Source organism: Nyctereutes procyonoides, unplaced genomic scaffold, assembly GCF_905146905.1.
Source record: "Nyctereutes procyonoides isolate TBG_1078 unplaced genomic scaffold, NYPRO_anot_genome, whole genome shotgun sequence".
NCBI classification, from domain to species: domain Eukaryota; kingdom Metazoa; phylum Chordata; class Mammalia; order Carnivora; family Canidae; genus Nyctereutes; species Nyctereutes procyonoides.
Genome location: NW_026575121.1, coordinates 47812605 through 47822445, shown reverse-complemented (window position 1 = coordinate 47822445; position 9841 = coordinate 47812605). Strand labels below are relative to the sequence as shown.

At 39.0% G+C, this 9841-nt stretch overlaps 1 protein-coding gene across 1 annotated transcript in view; it reads right to left on the bottom strand.

Moving 5' to 3' along the window:
• Positions 1–1752: 1752 nt before the first annotated feature.
• RAP2A (RAP2A, member of RAS oncogene family) overlaps positions 1753–9841 on the bottom strand; it is a 35281-nt gene continuing 27192 nt past the window's right edge. The window contains exon 2 of the mRNA XM_055336098.1: positions 1753–5601. Within this exon, the coding sequence (XP_055192073.1) occupies positions 5364–5601 (238 nt within the window). The 3' untranslated portion in view covers positions 1753–5363. The remainder of the gene's footprint in view (positions 5602–9841) is intronic.

The following is a 9841-nucleotide window of genomic DNA, read 5'->3' as shown; positions in this document are numbered from 1 at the left end:
CTTCAGTAATAAGCCTTGGAGGAATCTGTAGAAGGTAACATGAGGACTACTGTTGTAAGGAAGTATCAAAAGAAATAACACATCACCTTACCTGTTAGAGCAGCAAATCTTTCAAAAACCTCAAAGAAAAAAGAAATCAAAAGCAGGAAAAAACTAATATTTAAAAAATGTGAAACCAGTTATCTATTTAACAAATGGAGTGTCACTATGTTTTATTATTTTATATATATATATATATATATTTTTTTTTTTTTTTTGAGAGAGAGAGAGAGAGAGAGAGAGCATGCGGTGCACACAGGGGTGGATGGGTGGAGGGCCAGAGATGGAGAGAGAGAATCTTACGCAGGCTCCACACCCACCACGGAGTCTGACTTGGGGCTCAGTCTCACAACCTTCAGATCATGGCCAAGCTGAAAGTAAGAGCTGGATACTTAGTCAACTGGTCTACCCAGGCACCCCTGTTCTATTAGTATTTATATGTTAACATATATTTTGAAAATTAACAAACACGTTGTTAGCTTTTTTAGGGAGTTTGTGACCATTTTCTGTGCTTCACAAGTCCTGGGGGGCAGATGGGTTCCAAACTGGGTGGCCCTTTATTCCTCCAGCTACACATATTTCCATTCATGGACTTCTAACAATCAAACAGTGCAACCTGCTTCAAAGTACTTACTCAAAATACTGCTTTTCTGCCATAAAGATATTCTCCCAATTGAAATGAGAATTCAGGGTATCCTTGGTGGCTCAGTGGTTTGGCGCCTGCCTTCGGCCCAGGGCATGATCCTGGAGTCCTGGGATCGAGTCCCACATCATGCTTCCTGCATGGAGCCTGCTTCTCCCTCTGCCTGTGTCTCTGCCTCTCTCTCTGTGTCTCTCATGAATAAATAAATAAAATCTTAAAAAAAAATCAGAATTCAATAGGTTTAAATACTTCAACAAATGCTTCAAATGAGATGATAAGCTAACCAGCAGATATTTATTTATTATGCTAAAGTATAGGCACATTTTCCTTTAAATATTTGAGATTCTATCTACAGTGCCTCTGTTATATTCATTCAAATTATTCTTATATTCTAAAACAATGAAGCCTCTAAACTGATGGAATGTTGCCAGAGGATTTCAACAGAGTTTGAAGGCAACATAACCAAAAGGCATAGTTTAAATTGGCTTAGGGAATGAATGGGCTCCTTATCGGAGCAGCTGAAGGCTGTACATAATTAACAGCATCTGTCAACATTCACAGGGCCCCATATAGAACAGGCAGGCCCTCCAGCCCTCCAGAGCAGCAACCTCCAGCTTCTGGTACCTTAAAATCCACAAGACCTAAACAAAAAGACAGCCCTGACCCATCAACAGAAGGACACGGATACATTTTTAGTGATACTAACTAGCAGGACCACAGAGCAACTGCTAATTAATGTTAATTATCTAGAACAATTCTGTTCACATTGGCACTGAGACTTCAAATTAGCTATCATAAAAACATAAAATACTATTTATGGAGATAAGTTTATATTTATAATTACTGATTTTAAAGTCTTTCTTGTGTTATTATTTTTAAGGGGTATGAACATGATCTAATAACCTCCCTTTTTATACGATGCATTCTCAATTTAATTCAGCTTGAATATTTTTCTATCATGAGTATTAAATTCATTCCATGGCAAGTTTTAGTTGTTTTCCTACATATTGAACACATTTCCCTCACAAACATGTACAAAACCAAACTGAACCAAACAAATCCACAGGAAGTTTCATTAAATAAATTTATTTGTTAAAATAATTTAACTCCAAATACAACTGTTGAATTTGCATTGAGTTATAACTACAATTCATGTTTTAATCGAAATGTCAAGGTTTAACAACTGACATTGTTACAAAACAATAAACTGTTGTTCAATTTTAAATGGTCAGTTGTATTAGAGCTCAACAATTAACTGTGAACTATATCTCTGGGAAACCCCAAATCAATAATGATAAGTCTGTTTCCAAAACCCACTGCAGTCATTCTTGAAACCCTGATCAAGATTTAATAGATGCACAATGACACGTTAATTAAAAAGAAAAAAAGACCCCCATAGTCTTTAACATTTGATTGGCAAAGGAGACAAGTAAAGCTTACCAGTGCGAACACAAGGCTAGTGAGAGGAACATCTAACAAAACAAAACAACAAAAACCAACAGCAACAAACAAAATACGCACTTGCACATTCAGACATAACGCAGACAGCATTCCCACTGGAAAACTTCTGAAAACAAACAGCAGACATCCTTAGGCAATATTTCCTTATAAAGAAAAGCAAGTATCAGTAGTTTGACCACAGAAAAGTGATGGCAACTCTAAGCGCTTTGTCAAAAGCTCAGTTCTAATTCTACAAACCAAAGGAGAAAATCATCAAAGCACCTTTCAATAGTTTAAGGAAGATTTTAGGTAATGCTTTTGATCAGATGCTGGCTTGTTTGGTGTAAATCGAACAGAATGAAAGGCGTCAGTTACCATCACTATCACAGCTTAAAAAAGAACCACCCCGCCCAACCCCCCCCCACCCCAAAGCTGCTGCAACAGAAGAGAAAAAATAATTTTTAAAAAACACTGCCTTTGCTTAAAGTTAAACGAGACAAAATGAAAACAAACAGCTAAAGAAAAAGTGGGTCTTTGGATCAAACCATAACATTTTTTAAGGCATGTTAGAAAACTTTCACTTATCTAGTTGCTAGTCTGATCAGGGCGTAAAATCCATCGCGACGCAAGGTCACCGACTTTTCTCTGTAGCCACTGTGACTTCGTGTGCCAACACATTTAATCCTCCTGTTCTTCAGCTTGTTATTAACATCTCAACAAACACATTCATTCAAACTGAGTTATATTCATACCAGATGAAACACCAACAGTAAAAGCACGAGAGGGTTCCCATGTTTCTGGGTATCTTTGATGCTTTGTCACCTAAACACGAAGGGCTGTGTGGAAACACTGATCAAGCAGCCAAATTGGTTCTTATTAACATCTGTACAGTAAAAGCCCGCCTACTTGTCTGACACAAACACTTCAAACGAAAATCTGAATTTGTAGATAATCTTTTTCCATCTTATGTTTTCGCCATACCTTTCGTATTATTTAACTTCTTTTTCTTGTCTGCATAGCGATCCATAATGTAAAACTGTAGTCTTTACAGATGTTTTTAATATGTCATCTTAGTTGTCATAAATTGCTGTTAAATACGGAAATCTAAAAAAAAATCATTCTGAGAAGTTAGAGGCTTCAAATCTCAACCGCTTCTCTGACAGATTTCTATTTCTGTAGATAAAATCATTACTTCTTGAATCTCTGATTTCTCTAAATGTTTTGAGTCGAATCAACTGTTACAGACAGGAACTGGTTTCAAGGAAATTGGTTAGAACTTTCTGTCCTGTAAACAAGGTGCTTCACAATTGGGGGTTATAAAAAACAAACAAACAAACAAAAAACTATATTGAAGGATGCAAATATTCACAATTCAAAGATTTTTGATAATCCCGGCCTGGTGGTACCCACATACCTGTTTTCTCATCTGTGAAGGGTACTGTCCATCTTTTTTGCTATCCTCTCAGCTCAATGCCAGTTCACTAAACACTTGGGGGCTAGCAATGATTTCAAATAATGTGTAAAAAAACCACGCAAATAATTTAAAAGAAAAAAAAGGCTTTTGATACACTATATTCCGCAGTACGGATTCTCAGTATAGGCAATTATCTCTGACTTGTGCCAAATTCTTAGGAACAATAAACACACATGCACACACAAACACACACACTCTTCTCTCAGGTACACACATAAGACCAGAGGTTACTTGCACAAGTGTGTGAAACCAACAAAGTGTGGGGCAAGTACGCAGATCGCAGGCTTAGTGATACTGAGTTCTGAAGGCCAAATTTATCTTCAGAGGATTAGCTCAAGATACTCTCTTCAGCACTTATAACTCTGAAGTTTGTTGAAAACCCTTCTACACTTGATTGTAAAACTTATGAATAGGTTTTTCCTGTGCCATTAGTCATGCAAATAATAAATAGTTCACGGCTATGGAAACCAAAAATGTCAGAGCTTGAGCACCTTTCCAAAACAAAATATTCGCTCTAGCTTTATTTGCCACTTCAGTAATCAGGGCAAAATTGTTGTAAGAAAATCTTTATATAATTCCCCAGGAAAATTAAAGATAAAAGGGTTTTTTTGTCCCTTGCCTTCCACTCTATAATTTATGTTCTACTTTTAAGCCCAAATTATTTCACATGGTTATTCAATTTTTAGATGCCTGCAATAAAGCTCTGCTATAGCAAAATGGATTTTGAAAGCAGGTTAGCCAAGAATCACACCACAACCATAGCCCTTAAAGGCAAGAAGGAATTTGCTGCTTTAACAAACGTAAAAATGCAAGATACTTGTACTGTCCTGTGAGGTTTCTGCAAATGGGAACATGTGGATGCAACATGGCTTCATTTTCCTTACACGATGGTACTATAGTTAACTAATCTACCAGAACACTTCTTGTGAGTAAGGCTAGGCAATCTTCCCATTACAGTTGCTTCCTTGTTCAGTAAAGTAATTAAGACCATCCCTGGTTTGTTAACAGAGGGTGGGTTTGGGGTTTTAATGCGGATCAAACCCTTGTGAGAGCTTCCATCTTCTATGGCAAAGCAGGTGATTTCACACATTCTAAAGCCAGATTGTATTCTTACACAACCTGTTCTGACTTCTGCTCTATCAAGGATTGATGCACAAGTTAGTTCTGCGTCACAAATTAGGATAACATCTACAATTAGGCATCAATTTCGAGAAACAGGGATACGTCAGCTCAGGAAAGATTCTCTCCCTATAATGCTGTTGGCAGGTCAGCTGTTATTATCCTACTTGATGGAATACATTGGTTAGAAGCACTATCTCAAGTCCTGAAATTCAGTACTCTCATAGGAAAATATTTCTCCTTTACTTATTTTTTTTTTAAAGAAGACAAAATATTTTAACTGCAAGTGGTCATAGGGATTCTTCTGTTTTCTCGTGATTATTTTAATTTATACAATAGTTGCTTCTGTCAACCCTGTGACAATGCCATCATAAGCTTTCAAAAGGAGATCACCCTGTAGATCGATTGGCTATGCCTTAAAGTTGCAGGTGCATACAGGAGGCTGAGGACCATAGTGAAGACTGTGGTTGCTGAACCCAAACGTTACTCAGAGATATCGACTGACAATCACTGCTCAATGCTGAATGAGGGCTGCTACCTCACTGTAGATTCACAGCACACGTCCTGCAAGCTCTGTGGTCGGGCGGACGAGGTGTGTGTCGCCTATGGTACTGGGCAAGTCCCGTCCAGGACAGCCATGTGTGAATGCTATTGTATGTTACATGCAGAACAGCACGGGTCATCCTTATCAGGCTGTGCAGCATAGTTCATCTGCCTCACGATTTCTGCAAAGAGTTCATCCACCATCGTTTTGCTCTTAGCAGAAGTCTCCATAAAGGGGCAGCCCCACTCTTCCGCAAGGGCTCTGCCTTCATTGGATGACACTTCTCTCTCACTTTCCAGGTCCACTTTGTTCCCAACCAAGATGACTGGCACTTTCTCATACCTACAAGGGAGTAAACGCAACATGTGAATTGTAGAAGTGAGTGCAAAGTTCGACGGCTAAAACGTATTTCCTTTCTTTCCTTCTTTTCTGCTAAAAATATTCTCCTTAGTTGCATGAAAAATTATTTGCTCCACTTGCCTTGACATCTACCTGAGGGCATTTAGGAGCTGCTCTTACAGTGAATCATAAATGGTTTTTCTGAAATTAGGTTAATTCATCAATTATACATCTTTTAAAATCAATTTACCTTTCCAGATATATTTGGAAAATTATTCTCAGAATCTCAGAATAAATCCTGTGAGGTGGATTAATTTAAACTTTTTTTCATTCTAGGAGATGCTTACTCAAATTTCAGTTGATGAGGTAATAGCTCTGCTGAGTAAATAGTTTATAATTGTCAGCATTTTACTCTGTTCCACAAATACATACACTGGTCATGTTCAAATAGTTCACAAGAAAAAAGATAGGAGAAATCAATAGGATGGAAACTATCAAATAAAACAATTACATTCTATCCTTTTATAAAACTGTCTAGATTAGCCAGTTGAAAGATGATCATGGTTCTTTTCAGCCTGACAAGGATTAAACATTTCTCAATCATTAGCTTTATTGATGTTGTCTCTTCTTTTCCTTCCTAATCAGAATGGGTATGTCATAGAATGAAGGTTTGTGCCCCTGTCCTCTATGCTATATGTTGAAACCTAAGCCCCACTGGGATTTTAAGAGGTTGGGACTTTGGGAGGTGACTAGGTTATGAAGGGGACTGGTGCCCCTTGATATATAAGAGAGATAGGTGAATACTCCCTTTCCTCTACCACTGTGTGAAGACACAGCATAAAGATGAGTTTATGAACTAAGGAAGCAGGCCCTCACCAGACATGGAATCTGCCTGAGGCTTCATCTGGGACTTCCAGCCTCCAGAACTGAGAGAAATGAACTCCAGTTATTTAAGCCACACGGTCTATGGTATTTCTGTTATACAGCCAGATAGATTAACATAAGGTGTCTGTGAGTTATGGCATTTGGAAAAGGCTCAACCAATAAGGATAACAAAAGGTATGAAAGGAAGAAAGAAAAAAGGCCCTACATCATTTTGGTACCTACAGATGATTCTCTTTACAATGCTTTCTTACCTTGTAAAAATACATGGTGCTACTCTGCATGTTTATTTACTATTTTCATTTATATTCTATGAAATGTTGCTAATATATTTTCATAGGGCTATTAGGTTTACTTTAAACATCATTTTAAAAGCTTCTCATGATTTTATAGTATAAATCAACGTGTGTGTGTGTGTGTGTGTGTGTGTGTGCGCGCGCTGTCCCCTAAGCAGAATGCATCTCTAATTTATCAAGTAAACCGCAAAGTTGCACACAAGCAACAACAAATGTGACTGGACACGGCTAATCTCTTAAGAGAAAACAGTCATGTGGGTCAAGACTTCACTGGGGCGAGACAGAGTTTTTATCATTCAGGAAACTGAGTAAGGGTGGGTGGTTAATATTCGTGAGAATACTTCCACAATTTTATCATTCTGTTAAAACGGGTCTTTCCTCTCATTCTAATTTGTAGAGTAAATTATATTTCCAAAAGAGTCTCACTTTCTTCACTGGCACTAGATCAAACTGAGAATGGTTTCAACAAGAGGGCATGCTCCAGGTGGTGTGCCACTTAGCAAACTGAAACATAAAAATTTAAAAATGTGGGGGAGATAGCAGTATCAAAGGTAAATCTAGAACTGTTACTCTGCAGGAAACGGACTTGGACAACTCCGATTTCTATCAATGACTGTTATGAATTTATGGTATACCACTCGTGCCTTCTGCTTTCTGGCCTCACCATACTGAGAGCTCTGGACATATGACACAAGAGTTTTCCCCATCTTCTAGGATTCTTACCTACCAACAATTACGTGTGCCCTGTGGCCTCTCAAAGGACAAATGGCAGCAAGATGAAGCTGCATTACAGCCACGGTGTATCAGCTGCTTTGCATACAAGCCCTCTTGACCTGCTGTGCAGAGAAGCTTGGCAGGAGCTAACACTGCCAGTCATATCAGGACAATGTCACTACCTTATTTTACTTGCAAAGATATAACTGCATTTCATTTTTCTTATGAGAGTATATATGCCACAGTGTGTTTTAGAACACTTGGTTTGGCCTGAGGTAACATAAACATTAATATAATTGAGTAAATGTATTGGTTAGATTTAATTAGGTTAAAATTAATTTCAATCTCTGTTTACAAGACTTAACAAAAAGGAAAGTGATTAGACATCATTTTCTATTATTAGCTAAGAAATAAACATTTTAGAGAATATTTTTAGTTTAAATACAGTATGCTTCCTACATAAAGAAAAATTTCTTACACTTCTAATTAAAAACTACAAATATGTGGATTTTCAAAACTTGTAAAAATATTGAATCATTATATTCTGTACAATACACTGTTTGAATCAAGAATCCAAATAAATGTTACCAACAGATTCTCAAAAGGGCAACCACAACCCTGCAAACACAGGTCCTTATGTGACAGCATTTAAGAATTGTCAAATGAAGATGACAATTTAGTTAGTATCAGAGAACCTGCCCATTACATCATTGTTTGAATTGTCAGTGATCTTTGCTAAGACCAACATGTTAAAATTCGTAGAGAAATCGACTGATATCCTCAGAAGACTTTCAAAGACTGAGTAAGGTCTTCAGGAAAAAAGGTATTAGGTACATTTCAGAAGAGCAGACAGTGAGAAATTCTGGCTCTTTCTGTTAACATTAAAATATGACACAGTGGAAAAGATTCTGAACCAGGATTCAGAGGCTCAGCTTCCAGCCCTGCCACTGAGGCTGCGAGCAAAGCATTTACTCTATTCACCTGTATTTCACTTCCTTGTCAGTAAAAAAGGAGTATCTGTTCCCAGTTAACACATGGGTTGCTGTAAAGCTGAAGAGATCACCTAGAAGCATCCAAATACTACATAAATGCAGGGCAGTACTTCTTTCCCCTCCTGCCCACTGCTGGGAGACTGCTGCATCTCCAAGTGTCAGACACAAGAGAAGCTGATGGAGGTGAGGAGCTCCTGGACAGGCAGGCAGAACAGACTGACCCTAAGTTAAGGAATGCGCAGCCACCTGCCACCAACCAGGTTTCCCCCTTTCTCCTCCCCCCTGCCAAGCATGAGCCTGAGGTTAGCAGGCAACAAGCAAAGCAGGAAAGCCTTCTCCAAATACGGGTATCTGTGGGGAAGCAAGCTCCAGGCTTTGGGTTGGGATGACAAAACGGGTCCCAGATGTAGGGGTAAGATTTGGAGAAACCAAATCCTCTTTAAGGAAAAAGGTGGGTGAGAAAGCAAAAGGAAAGAAGAGGTGCCTTGTGTTGACAGAGGAGAGGAGGGCATGGGGAAACCTTCCTCCCTTGCTGTAGCAAAACAGTGTACTAAAAAACAGACACATGACCCCAGACCCGGACTCCAGTTCCAGAACTGCTTCCAGCTCGTTTGGTGAATTTGGAAAATGAACTTAATCTCTTGGTTCTCCAGGTTCTTGAACTATAAGAGGAGCTGGACTAGAGAATTCCTAAGGTGCTCTTAAACTAAAAATCAGAACGCAGTGGGCCACCACTGATAATCAATACATAATCATTTACCGAGTGACTGCTGAGAGCTTTAGTACTGTTCTAAGCACAACCCCAACAGGCTGATCTTTACAAGGGGTGTGAAAGTATACAGGAGAACAAAAGCCAAAACGTAGGGGAAGTTGCCTCAGATCTCGTGGGGACAAGACACCAAGCAGTAGAGACTTCCAACTCTACCAGGGGAGCGGTCCCTGCCAGTGTGCGGGGGCTCAGGACCTCGGCTGCGGGATGGTTTTAGCCAAGGGAACATGGAAGGCTCTGATGAAAGCTGCCTGCACAGCATAAATAACTAGTGATAAATGATCAATGCATCATATATACATTTATACATGCACTTAACCTATAACTCTTTGAGTAAGAGCCTACTATGTGCCAGATGCTATTCTAGGCACTTAAGATACATCAATGGACGAAACAAAGATCTTTGCCCTCAAAGTGATGACAATCTAGCAGAGACAGACATCTGACACGAAGCAAATAATTACTGAAAGGTGTTAAGTGTCCCGCAGAAAGGAAAATGTGGGTCCGGGCAGGGACTGGGGGCACAAGGTGCAATTTTAAGTTAGATGATGAGGGTGGGCCTCATTGGGAAGGTGGCATGTGAGCAAGAA